This window comes from Photinus pyralis, unplaced genomic scaffold, assembly GCF_008802855.1.
Source record: "Photinus pyralis isolate 1611_PpyrPB1 unplaced genomic scaffold, Ppyr1.3 Ppyr1.4_LG10, whole genome shotgun sequence".
Taxonomy (NCBI): Eukaryota; Metazoa; Arthropoda; class Insecta; order Coleoptera; family Lampyridae; genus Photinus; species Photinus pyralis.
In genome coordinates this window covers 18947287-18970076 of record NW_022170250.1, presented here as the reverse complement: position 1 = coordinate 18970076, position 22790 = coordinate 18947287, and the positions used below count along the sequence as shown (strand labels likewise).

The following is a 22790-nucleotide window of genomic DNA, read 5'->3' as shown; positions in this document are numbered from 1 at the left end:
GCCACTGGATTATATGCCTTATCCCCATCTTTTGCTCTCGTTTCTTTCCCTCCTTGTTCCTCCCCGTCTTATTGTTGTCTTCTCCCTGCGCTGCTTTTTGTCCCCTCTTCCTCCTCCTCTTGGGCACTTTGTGCTTATGTCTGATTCCTCCTCCACCAGTATTCGTCTGCTTTCTTTCTTCATTTGATTGTCGCTGCTCCACTCTTCTCATGGGGATCTCCGAGGCCTCTACCATTCGGTCTACGGTGGTGTTCCATGTGAAACAGGGTCGGCTCACTTTCCATTACAATTAGGGCATTATGCGTGGATACACCATCTTGTTGAAACCAACAGTTTCCGACTTGTGTTTCCTTTGTGTGTCGTAAATCGTTTTATTCATAGGAAAAAATGCTACTCAATATAGTATCTACTTTTTTTACGGACCATATAAGAAAATAAAGTTGATAATGATTTCTCCGAAATGATGAATTAAGGAGTGTATGTCAAAAATCTACGTCCAATGGGCAATTCAACTACATCTGCGTCATTTATTGTTTCTATTTCAATTTCAAGTTCCTCCGTTTCAATGCTGCAAGCAATGAAATAAATAAACTAAACAAATATAGAAAACGAGCTCCTGGGTATGGCTATAGCATGGGCAAAACCAAATTTTAAACCTGATGTTAGTTTTGCTTTTATTTAAAGTGTATATGTATGAAATTTCATTTAATTGCTTCCATAAATAAGAAAGTTGGCACTGCACATGCGCAAAACCAAATTTTGAAATTGGTGTTATATTTGCTTTTATTCCAAGTGGTTATGTATCACATTTGATTTAAATCCCTCCATAAATAAGAAAGTTGGTACTGCGCATGCGCAAAACGAAAATTTGAAACTGGCGTTAAATTTGGTTTTATTCCAAGTGGCTATGTATCACATTTCATTTAAATGCCTTCATAAATAAAAAGGTTTGCAATTCGGTTTATAAATGCTCGAGATGCGAAAAGGGCACTGTGAAAGTTGAAAGTGGCTCAATTTTTGGAATTGCGTTTTATAGGGCTAAAGCTATACGCATATTGAATTTTATGCAATTCGGTTTATAACTCACAGAGATGCCAAAAGGGCCTTCCTTATTTTTTGGGCTACATTGCCATTTCACGAACTCCGATCTACAAATTTGATAAAAAATCCATCTACTAAATTTTATCGTAATTGGTCCATTCGTTATCGAGATACCGTGCGGACAGACGGACATACGGACAGACACCACAAAATCGCTAGGAGCTCGTTAATAAACCGATACAATGAAATATTGAAGGATCCTAAGTATTACTATTACATTTTAACGACCATTTATTTTACCCTTGCAAAATACGTACTATAGTCAACAAAAAGGCATCAAATTCATTTCTTGATCATTGAGAATATGCTCTTAGTCTTTTTCCCAACAATCTTGGTCTTGGTGCATGAATAACGATTTTGACATGCTTTGATCAAAATACATATGGTCGCGAAAAATGCATTAAATTCGTGTCTTTGGCATTGAAATAATGCTCTTGCTCTATTTCCCAACGATTTTGATACATGAATAACGATTTTGACATGTTTTGATCAGAATGCATCCAATCCATGTTTTGGGCGTTGAGATAAGGGCCCGTATCAATAAAAGTAAGCAAATGCTTATACTTGCAAAATTCAAAGAAAATACTCGTAAGTGCCCCTTAATATTGGTCTTTTTAGCAACGCTCGCACTGCGTCCTGTCCTTCTTTTCCATGTAAACAAAAATTTCAAAGGCGACTCGACAACAACTCATTTATGATCGCATAGTACATGTGGTTGCCAAAAATGCAACAAATTCCTGGCTAGTTTTAAAAAGAGTTATAGCGCACACGGACGGACGGACGACAATATAAAACTATAAAGGCTCCGAGGATCGTTAATAATCAACAGTGAAATCCATGCGTGTGTACTTTTACCTTTCTTGATCTGAATTCCAAATTGGTGGTTATGCGGGACTGTGAGACGAAGGTTGAGCTACAGAATCACAGTTTACATCAAAATTATGTTCAAAAGCTATTGACTGAATCAAATCGGGATTAGCGTAATTATTGTCATCATCAACCGATTCGACTACAGATTGACAATCCCTGGCATCCCTAATAATCCCCTATACTTATTTATTATTTAAAATTAGAGATGACCCATGCTGTCAACGGAATACGTTTATGTTTTTACTTATCGCCATCTACTCAAAGCTAAATATGCCTTAGATTTTTTTTATTAGCTGATAGTCGTAATTTTCCATGTTTATTATAGCGTTTATTCTTATGCATTGTTTATCTCTGTGCAATATATTTGGTAATTACCAGATAACGCAAATCGCAAAACTCGAACAACGCGAATTAGATAATCGGTTAGCGTAAAGCAGACGGTTCGTGCTAATTGCGTAAACTTCCAAAACAATTGTCAATGTTTCAAAGAAACTAGCATCCAACCAATTCGTAATCGAGCGTCGGCGACGCGCGCCGTCGTGAATCAAGGCGGGACTACTGCATCGGATGAACTCGCTATTTCTCCCACTAATTCACACAAATTATTTCTTCAGGCGCGCGGAATCGCAACAATTTGAATTGTAAAGCCTCGCCTTAAGTGTAAGTGTTTGGGATTTCGCTTATCGTTGAGTCCTATGGTTACCAGAATTCCAAGCAAAATTAAATTCTAAAGCTTAGCAAAGTATTCGCTGGTAACGCATTCCAATACTTCCTCTTCTAATTTACACAATTTCCTCTTTTCGATTCCACTTCCAAATTAAAATACGCACAACTATCTTATATAAATGCTCACCCTAACATCTGTCTACAAAAATTAATTAACTTTTACTCTTATCACAATAATTACCGGAGTAAGACGAGATAAACTGTTCAAATAGAACACAGTTTTCTTTATCTTACAACACGTAAATTATTAACAATTACGTAAACAAAATAGACAAATTACAATACACTGTGTCTAAGATAAGGATGTCTGTCATGGGGTTCTCATAGAAGATACAAAGATAGTCAAATTAGGCAAAAGCAATTCAAGAGTAATTATCATACTGTAAAAGCAACCAGAAAATTTCGATTACCTACTGCCGAAGGTATGCCAGAAAAACCGAAATTTTCCAATTTTGTTTTCATTCTTTCTGATGTTATTTGAAGATTAAAAAAAAACACTTTCTTATTGCAACTATTTGAACTCTACAGGACAGCGTTAAGAACTTTTCAAATACAACGTCTCGTTTAGGAGAAATCATCAACTTTATTTTTTATACGGCCCGCAAAAAATGCATACTGTGAGTGGCATTTTTTTGGTAACGGATACCGAGGTATGGCACACAAAAAACAAAAGTTGAAAACTCTGGTGGTTTCAAACGCCCTAATCGTGCGAGAATACCTATTTGACAAATTTTCTATTTTCCAGAAAACTTTTGACTTTTGATTCCTTATATTCAATTCGAAAGCGAGTGTTTGCATTTCATCCAGAATACGGTACTTCTTTAATACGATCACTCCAATGCTAATAGTATACAAAACAAAATATATCCAAAAACTACAATGCCAAAATCAAACCCAATTCCCCCATTAGTAAATGGGTCTCGGATTGCGATATAGGTAAAACAAAGATAGGTAATTAATTTATTAAAATAACCTAAAAAGAAACGCGTTAACAAAGAGGTTTTCTATGAAAATAACTTTACCTACAGAGGATACAGTCGTATCCAATTCGCGTAAAGGCGCTTAGATAATTAATTCAAACTATTTTAGCGTGATGACTCTAGAAGATCCATATAGAGTTTCGGCGGCCTCGCGCATATACGCAAATCGCCGTCGATCCTGAAACGCGATCAATTCAATGTAAAAAATGGCATGATCCTAGCCGCCGTTGTTTCCGAATAAACGCCAAAATTTCTATCTGGAAGCAATGTGGGGGCGGGAGGGGGTTCGACCTGACGCGTATGAAGCGTAGTTGAACTGCGACGCCAAAGCACAAAATCGCAACTTGATACGTTCTAAGGTTCGCCCGATACCGCGTCGCAACTTTATCCCTACACGGAGGGGGAGAGGGGGGGGGGTCATGTAATCTGAATGTAGATGGACGCACAGTCTTACGCTTGTATAGGACCGTTGACACATTGCTCGGCTTCTCCTCGCACATTAAAACACACAAAGAAGACACATTTCGGCCTTCGGCGACTGCGCCGCCTCGCCTCGCACGTTTACACAAATCGCAGTAGATTTTAGAACGCGGCCGAGGGATGTAGGAATCCAACATAAAAAAGGCATGATTCTATAGTCCCTGTCGTTTTCGAGTAAATGCTAAAACTGACCCTCTATAAGCAGTGCGGGGGGCGGGGCGGGAGAGGGGGGGGCTACATTTAATCCGAATGTAGATGAAGCCAAAGATCACACTTGCGTAAGATGTTTGACACATTCCTCGGCTTCGCCTCGCACATTAAAACGCACAGCGCAGCGACGGGGCGTGGGGGGCGAGCTAAAATCGCCGTGGATTCTAAAACGTGACCGATCGATATAGGAATCCGACGTAACGTAACAAATTTATGAGCAATTTGGCGGGTGGGAGGGGGGCACGATCCGACAACTCTGAAGCGCAGTGCGAAGCCGACGCACCAAATCCGCAACTCGATAGCCGCTTCACCCGTTCGCCCGCTACGGTCTCTTAACTTTACCTCTTTACCTCTACGCGGAAGGGGGAATGGGACGGGGGGGGGTCAGCCCCCCCCCCCAAGTGAATAGCATTTTATAAATTGCCCCCACGTGTACCCGAAATGAAGAAAGTTCGAGTCATTCGCGGAAAAGTACCCCAAAAACGTCACTCACTCGTCCTCATTCCCTTCACGCCCCTCGCCGACCCTCCATCGATTATCCACCCGGCACCTCGGAAACGCCCTCAAACTACGAGACCAACGCAACAAACTACAACTCCATACGCTAGCCGTTCACCCGCTACGACCTCTCGACTTTCCCTCCACGTCGCGGGGTAGGGTGGGACTCTGTAAACGGCTCGTACGAAGCGTCTCGACGTCCTGCGTACGATTCGCCACCTCCGCCTTCCCGTAATGCCATTTCCTATGTTTCCCTGGCGAAAATCCGTTTTTTCCCCAAAAAGCGCAGATTGCTCGAAAAATTCCCTACCTCCGCGGGAAGGGGGTCGAGCGGGATCGAAAAAAATTCGAAAAGTGCCCACCCCTAACAGCTACGGGGGACGATTAAAAATTGCGCCTTATCCGGTTAAATGAGCCCATCCTCGGTACCCTCCTGAGCCGCGGCGACTCTTTCCGTTTGCCCTCCGGAGGGTGTTTTATGGAGAAAAACACGAAAACGGAAGTGGCGTGTGGGGGAAACAGCCCCAGCGACATATTTTCATGTCCCAACCGTGCCGGCCGTTTTACCAAATTTCTCGTTTCGAATACGCAGATTTACTTTATTGTTTAATTAATTAATTAAATTAATAAAAATTAATACGCACAAAACTATACGTTCGACTGTCAATTATTTGTAATTAGAATAAAGTTTGTCAATTACGCAAACAGCGAGTAAATTATATTACATTTAACTGAAAAGATGAATTATTTTATTTTTTTTGCTTATACTTTACTCGGGTTCAGGTTGGTTTTTAAATGTTTACTACAGCTGACACTAAGATCAAATTGTGCCTTTAAGTAAGTTCTGCAAGAAGCAGATCAACCTTCAACAGTTCGGTAAACCACAGGCCATTCATTTCAACTAATACCAGTCCGCATGTCCGTGGCCACTCGGTGCCGAGTACTGCCATTTATGCGTTCGCTTGTAGTAGGCCGAAAATTAGGGGTCTCAGTCAACGAAACCGAAATGGGAATGCCCCACCACATCCGGCCTCACGCTCACCAACTCCTGGTTATCCAGGTTTGCTGACAGGGAAACATAATTGCATATCGCAAATGGTTTTTCCGGTGTCACGTCGAAAACGTCGCTCGTCGTGATTTTGTTGCTGCTCCGCGAGATTTCCATCGATTACGATAACGAAATTGAATCGAAAAGTTTAGCATTCCTCCACCGCGCGAATAATAAACGACATGATACTTCTCCAATCATGCAAAACAACGAGGGACAATGCAAATTGCGACAAGTTTGCTCGATTTATTATGCATTCCGTGCGACGGCATGTGTTACCTCATGAATGCAAGCAGGAAGAGGTCGGACAAATGACCTTAATTAGGCATCGCCGTCGACGAGATCCTCAAAAACCCTTCTTTCGTCTCTCTCATTGTTACATCTAAAACTAATCTTTAAATTATTATTCGAAAACTTCGACGAAAGTGAAAAGTTTGTTTCGGGTTTGTATTATGTACGTATTTTGAGTAATTTCCCAATGGTTAATCCTTGTAGCGGGACGTTAAAGGGGTATCAAAGGGGGAGATAATGCGAGGATATCTGCGGATAAATAAAATACGCGTATTTACGAAATGGTTTGATTAGTTTTGAAGTTTTCGCCGTTCGAGCATAAGTCGGGAAGTTTTGATTACTTTGAAAATCTAACTTTGTATGTGAAGCCCCTCTTAAAGTTTTCGAGCTGGTCTGGGAATACATGTTTCTACCTAATCTTGACAGAACAATTTAGATTTGGTCTGATTTACGCGATACACGGCGATCGCATTTTTATTTGGGGCCGATCAATTCAATTTATCAAAATTTACTCCTTTTCCCGCATAAAATTGAAGCGCTATCTTAATGAAGAATTCTAAATGGAGGGGCGCATTATAAAGAACACTTCATAATATTACGTTGGATAACTATCACGTTGGCTTTATTTCCCAACTTTTGAATTGACATCGAAAATGATCAGAGAAAAACTAGAGATGAAGAAAGTAAAAGGAAGAGAGAGAGAGAACCACGGAAGGAGTCCCATATTGAAAAGAAGTAATTGGGAAGAAGAGGATGAAAAGAAAGAACTGCAGAAGACTGAAAAAGCAAAGGGAAAAGAAGAAAATCACTGATGGAGCTGATTGCAAACCTAGGAAAAAAGAAACAAAAGGGAAACGGATAACGTAAGCAACAAAATAAGAATAGAAGTGAAAATGAACAAGGTAAAGACATAAAAAGGGCGAGAGAATTGCTGATAAAAGAGTTTCGGGTAGAAGATCAGGTAAAAAAGACAAGAACTCTAGAATGAAGAAATAAAAAATAGCGGAAGGATTAGAAGGAGGCAATTATGATGAATAAAGGGAGAGGGGGGAAATAACACATATTTCGGACATAAGAATAAAGCAAGCGCATTAGGCGCTAATATACAGCAAGAGGGAAAAAGAGAAACCGAGCGCATGAGGGAGAATGGTGGAAAAAAGAAAAAAGATATTACGAAAGGATGGAGGAAGAATTGGCTAGAAGGCAATTCTCTGTATTTCACGGGGGAAAATAACGTTTAAAGAGTTGATAACGAGTTGATGTCGAAATCTCTAAAGAAAAGGCGGAAAAATAAAAAGGATAGATTCACAGCATGTGCAAATGAGAAGGGAGGAAATGAAATACGGAAAGAAGAAAGGAACTGCAGACAACGCGGTGAGAAAAAGGAGAATAATAATTATCAGAATGATGTAGAAACATAGCAGAAAAGAGGAGAGAATCATTACACGCAGACAGAGAAAGGAAGAGAAATGGGTGAAGCAAATCATAGGACAAATGAAAACACAGGAAAGATAAGAAAAATTCCCGAAATGCCGATAGATGTCATAGTACCATTAGTCATCGGCGATAAAGAACGAAGGCGGATGTGACGTAAACTTTCCGATAAATATGACGTGTTTGTTCGGTAACATTCTGAGAACATTCTAGAAAGAATTGTTGCTTTCTATATAATCAAATCGAATTGTGTTTAGAGTTTAGTTCCAACTTCGATGCGCTTGTGTTACGTTATAAATTTTAAGTGATAAATAATAATTACTGTTATAAATTAATCCATTTTAAAACTGTTTGCAAGTAAATAAAACCACGTAATTAAATTTACGATACAGTAATATGACAAAGCAAAGAGATTATGAATGAAGAACAGGAGAGAAAGTAAGCGAGGTAGAATCAAAACAAAAGACGAGGCATAGAGAGGAAAGATGCGGAAATAGGGAACAGAAATAAATTGCGGGAAGTTCAGAAGGAGAGCATACAAAAGGGAAGAGTATAAGTGGAGGGGAAGCAGAAAAAGATTTAGCTAGAGAAACAAAAGACGTACTTGATCATAGAGAGGAAACACAAGGTTGTCCTGAACGGATAAACAAAATATCAAAAATACAAAATATGCAAAAAAGAAGCAGAAATGCCATTAGAACGTACTGAGAAGAGACGATGGAGGATAATGAACGCAAGGGTACGGAAAGGAGTACATTATACTGAATGAAAGGGACATTCAGGAAAAATAAGACAAGGGGGAAGAAAAAGGAAAATGTGACACAACGGAACGTCATAACATGTTGCAGGAGAAGAGGAAATGAAGATATCGTATGGAACCGTTGACCTTGAAATTATGTGGAACTTTCCTTTAAATAATCTTAAAATTATTGTTGGATTGAGGTAGGTCGCCAAGCTTCACACTCGTAAGACTGCGTGTTTTAGACCCTTATGGCATTGAAGCGCTGGAGCACAGTTTCTGGAAGTTATAAGTAGAAGCAGGTAAAAATGTAAGAAAGTAAGGAGAACAGAACAAAACGGAAAGAGAGGGAGTGAAGGAGGGGTTGAGGAAAGAAGAAAAGGCTACACTAATAAAAAAGTTTAAAGAAAGGAAGAAGATAAGAATATATAAGTCACAGGTAGGACCTAGGAGGAATACAGATGAGAGAATCAGGGGCAGGAATGAAACGGGCGTGGTTTAGAGAGAGGGATTAAGTTCGTTCGTTCGATAAGAGTCCTCATCGCTTCGTAAGCTGGTTAGTTTCAAGATAAGCACATGTTATAGCCGAAGTAAGCAGGTGTTAATTGTTTTAAATAGAAGAGGTAGACGTTAATCGGAGCTTCTTTGGCAGTGGACGTTTGAAACGTAGCCGTTTGTTTGGTGTATTGCCGTATTTGAGCGTATTTGAAGAGACAGTCTGTCTTGATTAATTATAAAACTGAGCAAAAGAACGCTGGACAGTGTTATCGAGCATTTGTCGCCGAAGAGAAACCTTTCTTTAAGACTTTGGGCGTTTTTCCACGATCAAGCGCCAATAGTATAATTGTAATGACAACGAAGTCGGTGCCACCTAAATCGAGATTCAAGTTTAGAAGCATCATCAGCTTGGTTTTTGTGTTCTGTTAGTGCGCCATTTTGTTGAAAACCGGACTTAAGTTGATTAAAACTTTATTTAAATTTATTCCATCGATCGCTTGTGGCGTGGTTTTTCTATCCCTGAGCGCCTACCTTTCGTTCAGCTTATTTCATTGGTTTATATCGAATAAATTTGTGTTTCATCTGTAAACGGTTGGATTTGTGCTTAATCGATCCCAATAAGAGTTCTCAAGTTAATTGTTTCTATTTTTACCCAGAATTACATCAGGTGTTAATTAATTCTTTGTGTTCTTGCGAAGAAACGGGAAAATGAGAAAGATAAGGTAAAAGAGAATGCAAGGGAGAGCAAAATAGGAGAGAGATATAACTGTATAGGTAGAATCTCAATTAAAGAATGCCAGGATGGAAAAACAGGAGAGGAGATGAGTGCAATAGATGGTCTGAAAAAGGATGAGAGTGATAAAATTTAAAACGGAGAATGTATGAACAATTCACGAAAGAAAAACAGACAAACAACGAAAGGCATTAATAATTCAACATAGAGAGAAAATTGGTTATAGAACTGATGGAAATGAGGATAGAGAATGAGAGAGAGATGGAAAAGTTAAAAAGGTCATGATAAGAAAAAGGACGGATCACTAACAGGTGGAGATGGCTTTGAGAAAGGAAATCAGAAGAGCATGCACCTTCACAAGATAAAAACAAGGAGTGGTAGTTAAAGAAAATTGATACAGAAAATAACGCAAAAGGATTGAAAAGGGTAAGAAGCTGAGAGAACAAAAAACCTAAAGAAAAAAAGATGAAGAAACGGAACGATTATGAAGAAGAGGGAATCAAGCTACAAGAGAAGTAAACTAGGCCAATAACTATGGTACGAAAAGGAGGACTACCAACGAATTGAAAGGGAGGGATAATAGTACCGGTTCGCAAAGGAGGTGACAAAGGAGGCGACGCCATGGAACCAAATCACAGTGTAGAAAGGAATTAGAGGGTTACTGGAGAAAGCAGAAATGAAAGTTAGAAAAAGAAAAGGAACTGTAGACCATGTGCATGTACTAATAGGGTGGTAGAAGAAGAGCTAAAAAAGGGAAAGGAGAGATAACATTCTTTAGGGGCAAATGGGTATTGAATTTGTAAGAATAGAGGCAGGACATAAGAAGAGAAAAAAGTATGAAGGTGAAGAATGCCTGTCAACAAAGATGAGGACAAAGGAAAAATGGTGGGAATCGAGAATGGTGGTATCGGTAACGAGAAGAAGAGAATGAGCGAAAAGTATGAAATGAGAATTATTAGAGAGAGAAGAGGATAGAAATGGATGAAGGAAATCATAACAGAGAGAGACAAAAAATATACAACGGAGAAATGAAGATAAAGTCTTCGACGAGCTCAGACGTACGTAAATGGAACGAAAAGAGGAACGGAAATTATGTTCTTTTACAGGTTTTCCGAACCTTGAAAAGTGCGAAATAAATGAATAAATAACACAGAATGAGAATGTAAGAATGGAAAAGGATGAAAGATTATATCATACTAAATCAAAGGGACAGTGAAGAAGTAAATGGATACATGGTACAAACATGGGTATAAATGACATAATTCTAAAAAGAGTAATGAGAAGAACGAGAAGAACAATGTTACAGAGAAAGGATACAAAAAGATGCAGAAAAAATACAAAATCTCCGAAACAGATAAAAGAAAGAGAAGATAGAAAGCAAAGGAAGGAGTGGAGGAACACTTACTGTACGCAAGAGAGAAATAGATACAGTTCAATAATGGAAAGAAAAGAGATGGAAATGAAGTTGACAACACAAGACAGAAAATGTAAAAAGCACGTACAAATCAAAATGAAGAGATAGAAGGCTGGGTTTCTCGAAGTTGATAGATTCAGGAAGATGATGAAAAAAGAGATAGAAGCACTATACGAAATATTAATTGGGCCATTAAGATTTTTGTTTTTCTTTTGATATTCAGATGTGTGTTTTGCACATAATTGTATGACCACAAATGTTCACATGGTATTCAAACGTGGAAAACTTCTAATGGCGATTAACGTAATTGAATGCGTATAACTTATCTACCTTTTAATTTAAATACTAGCGAATGATGGAAATCCATTTTTAATTTTTTCGCACGCACACACACGCACAGTGGTCAATAATTCGTATATGTGGGTATATAAGGATGACATGAGTGTTCTCCTTCGTCATATCTGGCATCCAAAATGATTGTGTCCGTCCCCCTCCTGTTTACGCTTATAATTTTCTGCAATGCTCAACTTATCAGTAAGTATGGCGGGTACTTATAATTATTGCAAATCATCGTTTTAGCAAAATTCCAAGTGTGCTCGCGCTCAGATCCCAATATCAACAGCTGCCTCAAGTCCGCAGTCATAAATGCACTTCCTGTTTTGAAAGACGGTACTGACAGCAAGATTGTAAGTGTAATTAACGTGAGATTTTAGGAGTAAACGAATATGGTCTCCTGTCACTCGAGCCAATCAGGCTTGAAAGATTCGTAGTGAAAGCGATGCCTCCAACGCATTTTGACCAGGTCTACACCAACATCGAGCTCTACGGTTACATGTCTAGCCAAATTGAAGAAGTCACGTAAGGTTCCCTCGCGCCCCTGGGGCCAACTTAAAGTCCGAATTTTAGCGCCCAAATTACCGACGACAGCTTTTCGATTGCCATAAGGTTGCTATCCGGAGAGGGCCGGGTAACTTCCAACTACGCATTTGAGAGTGCCGTCTTCGGGGGTGTCGACGTCAGCAGTGCCGGACAATGCAGTGTTACTATCGTAGGCAAAGCGGTTCATGACCGAGTTCACTTCAATAGCATGTTCCAGTTAACAAGACGATGACAGTCAAATTTAGCGGATCACCGAAATCCGTTGGGGGAGAGAGATACCTGGAGGCGAAAACAATTCAAATAATCGACCCCAAGGCTGAAAAGCTGACGTTCACCTTTACCTCCCAAGACAAACCGGAGGCGGCAAGTTTGCTAACGAAAAGTTTTAACCAACACTCGAATGTTATAGCTACGGATGAATTGCAAAAGACTATTGGGGTTTATTCTGCTGCGTTCCTAAACGAGGCAAATGTTGTTTTCTCAAAAATTCCATTTGATACCTTATTCCCAAAGTAAATCTTTCATTTAAAAACTTTTATGTTCATAAACTGTAATAGACTCCACCATGGTATCGCTAATGTAGTAAAAATTAAAGGTAATTTTAGTCAAAAGTATATTAAGTCAAACTTATCTTGCCAACATAAGAATCACCAAAACCCTTGACGTCTTCAAAACCCAGGAAATCCAAGGATCCCAGTAATTTAATGACATTCAATGGTCTGCTGAAGAACACTTCAAAAACCTCAACATCTCTTAGGCCAACTACAACCGTAAATACAGACTCAAAAGCCTCAAGCATCCCAAATATCTCAAGTATTTCAAGAAAGATCTTCCCCACATCACTAAGAATAAAATTGAGAGAGGAGACCAAAAATGTCAAATAGTTACAAAATATCCAACAATAATATTTATATTGTAGTACGGGATGAGGTAAATGAAGCGGGTCATTGTATGAATGTCAAAAACCTCTAACCTCCCATTTCAAACCTCTAAAAGCTGCATGAGCTAAAAACAAGAGTATTTTGAAAGCGCCAAAAACCTAGAAAAGAACCTTTTTGCCTTTGCTATAGCTTCAAGTATCATCCATCGAAATTGTGAAACGTCGAAGTGCTCCATAGCTTCCATACACGATAAATTCAAAGATCTCAGCAGCTTCAAACTGTTCAAGGTTTTACAGGAACTGAAAAACTCAAACCGTTGTCACGGACATTGAGAACCCCAAAAAATTGAAGAGGAACTTCAAAAACTTCACACTCCCATTTTCTACAATTCCATACATTCCGGGGATTTCATCAATTATAGGAGCGTCAAAAAGAACTAGGAAATTCAATTACACCACAAAACTATTAAAAGATCTCAAGAGCTGCCAGTACCTCAAGACGTCACAAACTTCAAAACCCTAAGGAATTCAAAAACCCCACAATCCAATGAAGTTCAATGTTTAAATAAAAGAAAATCTCTAATCCCTTCAAGAACCCCAGGTCTATACAGGTCCATCTCCATAAAAACTCTAAACGGTGGCACATAAAGGGCCAGTGTCAGGGGCACAACTGAAAGCTCGCGTAGAAGGGTCCGGGGAGTCTGCGAGATCATGAGGCGGATATGGTGAGACATCAGGCAACGGCTGGTTATCCCGGTGAATCCCAAGGTGCGCTGGAACAAATTTCCATCGAACAATTAGTTGCTGGAATCCGACATAATGACATGCAGCGGGCAGTCAGATGGTCTCGTCCCAAGTCACTGCAGGAAGCTTTATCCGTAGCAGTAACGAAACCATCCATGCATCAATCACGCGCACAAGTCCGGACTGCGACCGAAGAAACCGATTTCCATGTCATAATCAAGCAGACATTGAAAATTGGAAAGAGCCTCACTCGAATGTTGGAATTGCGAAGAACTTGCAAAAAGTTCTAGTAACTCAGACCATCTACTGATTCATCAGAAAACCGTCGGAAGTCGAGACTGTCACTGTCGCGTTACTCACTGATAGGTTGATTTGGAAAACCAATGAGTACATCATCAGATCCCAGTTGACCAACCGAAACGCGACTTACAATACCAAACACCGATGACGCACTTCAACTGGAGACATCGCCAAAGTTCATATCACTATTGAGAAGACTACTATTACGAATCATGAACTGGTAGCAGACATCGAGGAAAACATCATCTTGGGGATGGACATAATGGGCAGTTACGGTTTTCAACTTGATCTCAGAGAGAGAGAGTATTGAAAATGGAAGATGAAGAATTAGTAGTGCATCAGCAAGAATCACTTCAGTATGCCTTGTTGAATGAAGATGTCACGATCCCTAGTAGAAAAGAGACATTCGTTACGTCACGCTCACGGTTGGATGGAAAGCTGCAAGATAGAATTGCTGCCATGATACAATCAAGTGGAGGAAAATGTGATTGAGGAATCAAATAGCCCTTGGGCGTCTTCTGTAGTCATTGGGAAGGAGAAAGGCCGCTCCCCCAGATTTTGTGTGGATTGTCGTCAGCTATCCGTTGCCGAAAGTTAACAACACTTTAGATATTCGTGATGGATCAAGGATATTCACAACTTTAGGTTTAAAAAGTGGCACAAGATAAGAAAGACGGCTTTTACCCTTGGATCAAGGTTATGGCAATTCACCATTCGGATTGTGCAATGGCCCAGTGAAAAAGTGATTTCTTGCGACGCCGCATGCGATATTTGGGACACATTGTGTCCAGTGAAGAAGTCTCTGTGCTCCCGGAAAGGACAACAGCGATCGAAAATTGACCTGTACCATATCGTTAGTACAGGAGGGAAAGATTCTCGAGTAGAACGAAACGCAACCCTCACAATCCTTGGATATGCTGAAACGCATGGCAATTTCGTTTTGGACAAGCACACTAGCAACGTGGTAATTGGAGGAGTTCTATCCCAAATCCAGGATGGACAAGAAAGAGTGATCAGTTATTTGAGAAAAACGGTATCAGAACTACTGGGCTACTAGGAAAGGATTTTTGTCAATAATCAAGTACTTGGAGAATTTCCGCATGGCTGCCGCAATTCAAGAATCCCGAAGGGTAGGGAGCAAGACGGATCGATCATCTGCAAGCGTACGACTTTCACATCCAACATCGCGCAGGAATTTGTTATGGAAAAGCTGAGGCTCTTTCAAGAAGATCCTGTCCAGAAAATGGTGAGTATTGTCGATAAACCGAGGAGAAAGACCAGTTGGTCCAAAGAAAAAGAGCAATCACCTGAGACCCTACCAGCAGTAGCGTGGGCATATTACTCGGAAATGTTATAGGCCTTTAAGGAAACACTGCTTCATATGTGGTTCAGTTGAAGTAACTCGTTGTGAGTGTAGGCAGTGTTCTCGTAGGTCGGAAAACGACCAAGGGGGAAGGTTGAATCTCAGAAGACCAATCGTGTTCGTTGTTTGTTAGATGACGTGTTCTCGCATGTCAGATCACATATTGGCATTATTAGATTCGGGGGCTACAAAAAGTGTGACTGGGGAGAAGTGTTGGAGGATTTTAAGAGGAACTGGTATGTCGTCGCTATAAAAATCCGATTTTTAAAATGCGAATAGTGAATCGTGCGCTTGTCTGGGTGTCCTTCCAGCACCATTTAGATTGAGGAAGGTGGCGAAAATCTTAACATTTTGGTTGTTTCATAAATTAAGTCAGTGGGGATGGGATATTTGACTAAGATGGTGATGGTTCCAAACTTACGGGTAAATGGGTGAAAATTATTGGTTGTGGGTCATAAGCAGGTAGGACGGTAGACATGAAATCTGGGCAGAATCTGGACCAGGACCACGAACTTGAGCTGGCTAGGGTCGTAGAGGGTTATTTTGGTACTCTAAGTGTTGGACGAAGGTGTAATTGAATCATCGACGAGTGCAGACCAATGGTGATGGTGAAGAAGACGTACTTCCAGACTACACCACATAATGTTGTTGTTAAAAGGGATGGTTATGATGTTTGTATTTTTTTATATTCAAATATGTATTTTGCACATAATTGTGTGACTGAAAATGTTTACATGTTGTTCAAGGCGTGGGAAACTTATAATGGCCACAATATAATTGAATGCTTGTCACCTCAATTGTGATATTAACGAAAAATGTAAATCATTTTTAACAGGGTACTGATACAAAGGTCAGTTATCTCAATTATTTTCATATCTGGGTATATAAAGATCGGAGTTCTACTTAACCCAATCTGCCTTCCAAAATGATTGTGTTCCCCCTAGTATTTGCGCTGAACACAATTTTCTGCAGTGCTCAACTTATCAGTAAGTATGGCAGCTCCCTTCAACTATTGCAAATGAACGTTTTAGCAAAATTCCAAGTGTGCTCGCGTTCAGATCCTGATATCAACAGCTGCCTCAAGTCCGCAGTCGTAAATGCACTTCCTGTCTTGAAAGACGGTACTGACTGCAAGTTTGCAAATGTAATTAACGTGACATTTTAGGAGTAAACGAATATGGTCTCCTGTCACTCGAGCCAATCACGCTTGAAAGATTCGTAGTTAAAGCGGTGCCTCCAACGCATTTTGACCAGGTCTACACCAACATCAAAGTCTACGGTTACATGTCTAGCCAAATTGAAGAAGTCACGTAAGGCTCCCCAACCCGCCCCTGATGACCTCAAAGGTCCCAATTTTAGCGCCCAAATTACCGACGACAGCTTTTCGATTACCATAAAACCGTTCACCGAAAAGGTACAGATAACTTCCGGCTACCAATTCGACGGCGCCATCTTCGGGGGTGTCGACGTCAGCAGTGCCGGACAATGCAGTGCTACTATCGGTAGGCAAAGCGGTTCATGACCGAGTTCACTTCAATAGCGTGTTCCAGTTAACAAGACGATGACGATTAAATTTAGTGGATCACCGAAAACCGTTGGGGGAGAGACATACCTGGAAGCGAAGGGCATCCAAATAACCGACCCCAAGGCCGAAAAGGTTACGTTCACCTTTACCTCCGAAGACAAACCGGAGGCGGCAAGTTTGCTAACGAAAAGTTTTAACCAACACTGGGGTGTTATAGCTACGGATGAATTACAAAAGACTATGGGTGTTTATTCTGCTGCGTTTCTAAAAGAGGCAAATGTTGTTTTCTCAAAAATTCCATTTGATACCTTATTCCCAAAGTAAATCTTTCATTTAAAAACTTCTATGTTCATAAACTGTAATGGACTCCACCATGGTATCGCTAATGTGGTAAAAATTAAAAGTAATTTTAATCACAATTATTTTAAGTCAAACAAATCTTGCCAATATAAGAATTCCCAAAATCCTTGACTTCCTCAAAATCCAGGAAATCCAAAGACCTCAGTAACCTTATGAAATTCAATGGTTTGAAGAAGCTGAAGAACACTTCAAAAACCTCAACATCTCTGAGGCCAACTACAACCGTAAATACAGACTCAAAAGCATCAAGCATCCCAAATATCTCAAGTATTTCTAGAAGGATATTCCCCAAATCACTAAGAATTGATGGAGGACACCAAAAATGTCAAATAGTTACAAAATATCCAAGGGTAATATTTATATTGCAGTACGGGATGGGTAAATGAAGCGGGTCATTGTATGAATGTCAAAAATCTTTAACCTCCGATTTCAAACCCCGAAAAGCTGCACGAGCTGAAAACTTAAGTGTATTTTGGAAGCACCAAAAACCTAGAAAAGAAGCTTTTTGCCTTTGCTACAGCTTCAAGTCTCATCCATCGAAATTTTGAAACGTCTAAGTGCTCCATAGCTTCCATAAACGATAAATTCAAAGATCTCAGGAGCTTCAAACTGTTCAGGGTTTTACAGAAACTGAAAAACTCAAACGGTTGTCAAGGACATTGAGAACCCCAAGAGAAACTTCAAAAACTTCACACCCTCATTTTCATGAAGAGCTTCAAAAAGAACTAGGAACTTCAAGTATACCAAAAAACTATTAAGAAGATCTCAAGGGCTGCCTGTACCTCAATCATAAGAGATTCAAGAATCTCACAATCCCGTGAAGTTTACTGTTTTAAAGAAATCTTTAATCCCTTTAAGAACCCTCTAAAGGGTCGGCACATAAAGGGCCAGTGCATCGAGATAGCTCGTGTACAAAGACCCGAGTGGTTTTTGCAAGACTATGAGACGGATATGGTGAGACAAACAAAAGCTGGGATGACAGGATCGGACAACCTGTTACTTGGCTATCGATTTTGATTTAGATGATAATGCCAAAAGACGTAGCCGGTAGCCCTTGTGAAGAAGAAAGACGGCTCCACCAGATTTTCTGTGGATTATCGTCCGCTGCACAATGTGACTAAGAAAGACAGCTATCCCCTTACCGAGGATTGGAGGTAACCTAGATACTCTTGCTCTTGGCGAGTGGATTTAGCTCCAAACGAAAAGACGGCCTTTACCCTTGGATCAGGATTATGGCGATTCACCGTAATGCCATTCGGATTGTGCAATGCGCCAGCCACTTTTGAGCGACTAATAGAGTTTGTTCTTAAGGGATTATCTTGGATGATATCGTAGTTGGCAAAACCTTCAAGGATTACATTAAGAACCTTGAAGACGTATTCCAGCGACTCAGAGAGGCAAACTTGAAACTGATTCTCGAAAAGTGCAATTTTTTCTGACGCCGAGTGCGATATTTGAGACACATTGTGCCAGTGAGGTATCTGTTGACCCCAAAAGACAGTACCCTGGACAGTGCCGATCCAAGATTAATCTGCACAAAAGAATTAACACCACCTAGGTAGCTTCCTGGGTTTATGTACGTACAACAGCCGTTTTGTTCAGGGATTTGCAAACATCGCAGAGCTGTTAACACGGTTAACATAGGAAGGAATGGTCTTCGAGTACAACGACAACTCTCAAACTGCGTTTGAACAACTCAAGGCAAGTAGAGTGGTAGATTGGTTTACATGGTAAGAAGAGATCTCCAACAATGAAGAAAGGGTTTCCGTTCAACCATTTAAGCTTCCTGCTAAATAATTTTGAAAAAATGCGCTATTGTTTGCGCACGTCTGTCCGTCCATCCGGATCCACTTTTGTGGTTTTGAATTACGTGTAGGGAATTAGTAGTTTTAGAATTTCTTGCTCAACCTTGGAGGGTGGGTGACGGGGAAGTGGGGTAGAAATTGATCCCATCTTTAATGTTATTCTCATTAAAGGTCTCAACAAAAGGAACTGTTTTATGCTAACTACCGCCTTTCTTCCTTACCCGTTATCAGAACAGGGGATTTCGGGTGGGGGGAACTGGTTTTATTTTTCATGGACTGTAATGAAAGGTATCAACCCTTGGTTTGGCGCATTGGAAATGCAAATTTGATGCTTCAAAGCTTTCAAACTTTGGCATCGGAAAGGACTTGGAAAACTGGCGGAACTAACACAAAGACGAGCAGCGGTAGTGACATCCATAGAAGAAGGCGTGGAAGAAAGGGAAGATTAGAAAAAGGAGAATATTGAAAATGCAATATCAACAGGGAGAACTGTGAAAGAATAGGAGAAAGTGATGTGACTTCTAAGGAAAAAGAGTTGGGTTTAAAGAACGAGGAATACTGTAAAGCATGTAAAGAGAGTGATAAAGGGGTACAAAGCATAACAAGAAGAGAAATTAAAACTGAACACAGTTTCTGGAAGTTGGTAGACCGAGGACAGAAACAAAATGAGAGAAATGGAGATTTTAGCAAAGAAAAAGGAAGTAATAGTGGAAAAGGGGATGGGGAAAGAGGGAGGGCGCTAATTAAAGAGACTAAAGACATGGAAGCAGGTAAGGAAAAGTGAGTGACGTTACGTTAAAGATGGACCAAGAAGGAATACAGGTGAACTATCGAAGAAAAGCGATTGGTAAAATTAGAAAATCAGGAACAGGGAGGATAGGGACGAGAAAGTAAAAGAGAAAGATACGGCAAGATAAGGGAAGAAGAAAATAGAGAATAGATGAAAAGTGACAAAAGGGATAGGAATTTTCTAAGAAAAGGCGAGGTTGTGGACTTGTATGGAACGTGCATAAAAGAGCACAAAGAAAAAATTAAATTCCGGAAGAGTGCGCATGGTAGAACCAATGCCATGAGAGATGACAGAGGTTCAAAATAAATAGTGGAATGGGGAAAAGAAATAACAGAATCGATGAGTGTAAATTATCGAGTTAGTTATGTCAAAAACTGTCAATAAAAATTAAGCTTCAGTCTTGTATCCTTTTTGTAAATATAAGCTTGTAGAAAGAAATATTGTGGTTGGTTAAACTCTTTATTTCTAAAAGAATATTTGGTGACCCCGAAATTTTGAAACGTATCACCATGGATGCCCTTCAGAGAGCCAGACGACCAGTTCGGAATGGAGCTAAAAAGAGGATAGCTGAGTTAAACAGACTGTTCCAAGTGGAACCAATTTCGAAGGAAAGGATTCAATTTGTCCTGAAGACACTGAATGGGGAACAGATTAACTTAGCAGAGTTAGACCAGAAGATTTTAGGTCAGATGGTGGATGATGGAGTTGACGAAACGGATCAAGACACGGAATATGAAGCTATTATAGAAATGAGACGGCAAATAATGACAACTTGTTTTAAAGCTGAAGAAATCATAGAATCTTTGGTACTAGTCGTATTGCCCCCATCCAGTATTACATTTGGATCTGAAGGTGGAGCAAGAGGATTTCGATTACCCAAGATCGAGTTGAAGAAATTTTCAGGAGAGTTCAAGAATTGATTAGGATATTGGGCTCAATTTGAAGAAATTGACCAAGATAGTTCTTTGCACGGCAGTGATAAGTTTCAGTATTTATTTCAGTCACTTTTACCTGGAACCGATGCACATGAGATAGCAAGTATCTATCCCCAGTCAAATGAAAATTATCCTAAGGTAATTGAAGCCCTTAAACGAAGATACGGGAATGAAGATTTACTACTTCAAGTTTACATTAGAGAATTATTAAAGTTAGTCATTTCCAATGTGAATTCAAATGACAAGATCCCTTTTCAAATGTTACATATTAAGCTAGAATCACACTTACGAGCACTGAAAGCAGCGTAGTTCTTTGGCTGTCCATGATGGAAATAAAGATACACCTTCGAGGAACCGCTTAGACCTGCTCATGGAATTTCTGGATAAGGAAGTAGGGATCCAACAGAAGATTAGTTTGGCTCGAAAAGGATTTGGAATGGAGATCAAGCCAAAGAAAGCAAATGTTCAAGCTAAAAACAAATTATCTCAACCTACCCCAACCTTAGCTTCTTGTCATGATGGAGATCAATCTTGTTTATTTTGTGGGAAGAGTCTTGAAAGCAAAGAATGTAGTAATGCTAAGAAATGGCCACTTGAGAAGAAAAGAGATGTACTAAAAGAAAAACAAGTTTGTTTTTCCTGCTTCGAGAATATTCTTAGACAACGGCTCCCAAGGATCCTACATTTTGAAATCAACTGCTAAGGATCTAGAACTAGAAGTAAAAAGAACAAACAAAATTACTCATTCACTTTTTGGAGGCACTCAGACGGAAGTGATTACTCACAATTACATCATGTGACATTGGACAAGATTGGTGGAAAAGAATATTCATGTATCATTGGAGTACGTGACGAAGAAAAGATCTGCAACTTTATCCCACGTGTTTCAAGTAACTCTATTGTAGTTAACGAGTCGAACAGGAAAAGAATAAAGTTGTCAGATGTGGGAGATGGATGTCCTCCAATTGAAATCTTACTTGGTGCTGACGTTTATGGGAGACTTCTGACGGGTAAAAGATAAAACTTTCCAATGAAGTCACAGCAATTGAAACTAAGTTAGGTTGGAAGTTATGTGGGAGGATGGGTGAAAGAGAAGATAATAACTTATCAATGTGTATCCTGTCTATGGCTATTCAAGATGCATCGGTTTCACAGCTTTGGGATCTCGATCTACTGGGAATTCGAGATGAAACTGATGCGATATCTGTGGAACAGCAAGAACAAGAAGAAAAGCAAAAGTTCTTCGACTGTTTGACAAGGAATGCAGATGGGAGATATGTTGTATCCCTTCCTTGGATAGATGACCACCCACCACTACCTACAAATTATGAAGTTACAAGGTTACGTTTAAATCATGCTACTAAACGTTTGAAAGAAAATAAACTGTTTGAAGAATATTCTAAATTGTTTAAACTTTGGAAAGACGAAGACTTTATCGAAGAAATCAACCCTATTGTCTGTGACAAGAAAGAAAAGGTTCACTATGTTTCCCATCGAGCAGTGATCAAAATGAGCAGTTCTACTACCCCGGTTAGACCTGTTTTTGATGCCTCATGTAAGGTTGGAAAAGGACCTTCATTGAACGAGTGTCTCAAGAAAGGAAATAACTTTATCAAAATGATTCCTGATGTGTTGTTACTGTTTCGAGAAAAGAAAGTGGGATTTGTTTCTGATATTCGTAAAGCTTTCCAGATGAAGTGAATGAACAAGATAGAGATTGTATGAGATTTCTTTGGTGGAAAGATAAATCTAAACAAAACTTAGTAGAATATCGTCACAAACGTGTCATGTTTGGTACGAATTGTAATCCCTTTATGTTTGGAGCAGTATTAGAATTTCATTTGGTAAATGTTCAGAATGAAAACAAAGACATTGCGCAGAAACTGTATAATTCTTTATACGTGGAGAACTGTGTCAGTTCTGAAAATACCGTGGAGGAGTACAAGAATTTTCGAACAAAATCAGTTCAATTGTTAGCTGAAGCTGGAATGGACTTGAGACCTTGGATGTCAAATGTAGAGGGGATGGAAGACAAGAATAGTCATGTGATTTCAGTCCTAGGAATGCAGTGGGATCGAGTTTGTGACGAATTGTATGTTGATGTGAAACTCCCTACCTCACCTGAAATTATCACAAAGAAAGTTATGCCGTCTATTGCCCATCAAGTTTTTGATCCTATTGGTATTG

At 39.7% G+C, this 22790-nt stretch overlaps 2 protein-coding genes across 3 annotated transcripts; both read left to right on the top strand.

Annotated features, from left to right (window-relative positions):
* Positions 1 to 11415: 11415 nt before the first annotated feature.
* LOC116162481 lies at positions 11416 to 12515 on the top strand. Of its 2 annotated transcripts, XM_031476106.1 has the most exons (5): positions 11416 to 11556; positions 11602 to 11691; positions 11736 to 11880; positions 11929 to 12070; positions 12119 to 12515. In XM_031476106.1, exons 1-5 carry the CDS (start codon positions 11496 to 11498, stop codon positions 12131 to 12133), a joined length of 453 nt encoding a protein of 150 aa, XP_031331966.1. In that variant the 5' UTR covers positions 11416 to 11495; the 3' UTR covers positions 12134 to 12515. The 2 variants fall into 2 exon arrangements, with proteins under 2 accessions (XP_031331966.1, XP_031331965.1); XM_031476105.1 differs by having other exon boundaries at positions 11929 to 12515.
* Positions 12516 to 15268: 2753 nt separating this feature from the next.
* LOC116162056 (protein takeout-like) lies at positions 15269 to 17132 on the top strand. The gene is made up of 6 exons (XM_031475578.1): positions 15269 to 15424; positions 16079 to 16174; positions 16220 to 16309; positions 16354 to 16498; positions 16548 to 16690; positions 16739 to 17132. Exons 2-6 carry the CDS (start codon positions 16114 to 16116, stop codon positions 17035 to 17037), a joined length of 738 nt encoding a protein of 245 aa, XP_031331438.1. The 5' UTR covers positions 15269 to 15424; positions 16079 to 16113; the 3' UTR covers positions 17038 to 17132.
* The last annotated feature ends 5658 nt before the right edge of the window (positions 17133 to 22790 follow it).

What these genes read in the sequence shown, in the direction of transcription:
- LOC116162481 (XM_031476105.1), top strand. Translation starts at nt 11,496, where the DNA reads ATGATTGTGTCCGTCCCCCTCCTGTTTACGCTTATAATTTTCTGCAAT. An exon ending in ACTTCCTGTTTTGAAAGACG is followed by an intron (nt 11,692 to 11,735) that starts GTACTGACAGCA and finishes GTGAGATTTTAG; the next exon opens with GAGTAAACGAATATGGTCTC. An exon ending in AGCCAAATTGAAGAAGTCAC is followed by an intron (nt 11,881 to 11,928) that starts GTAAGGTTCCCT and finishes TCCGAATTTTAG; the next exon opens with CGCCCAAATTACCGACGACA.
- LOC116162056 (XM_031475578.1), top strand. Translation starts at nt 16,114, where the DNA reads ATGATTGTGTTCCCCCTAGTATTTGCGCTGAACACAATTTTCTGCAGT. An exon ending in CTGCAGTGCTCAACTTATCA is followed by an intron (nt 16,175 to 16,219) that starts GTAAGTATGGCA and finishes TGAACGTTTTAG; the next exon opens with CAAAATTCCAAGTGTGCTCG. An exon ending in AGCCAAATTGAAGAAGTCAC is followed by an intron (nt 16,499 to 16,547) that starts GTAAGGCTCCCC and finishes TCCCAATTTTAG; the next exon opens with CGCCCAAATTACCGACGACA.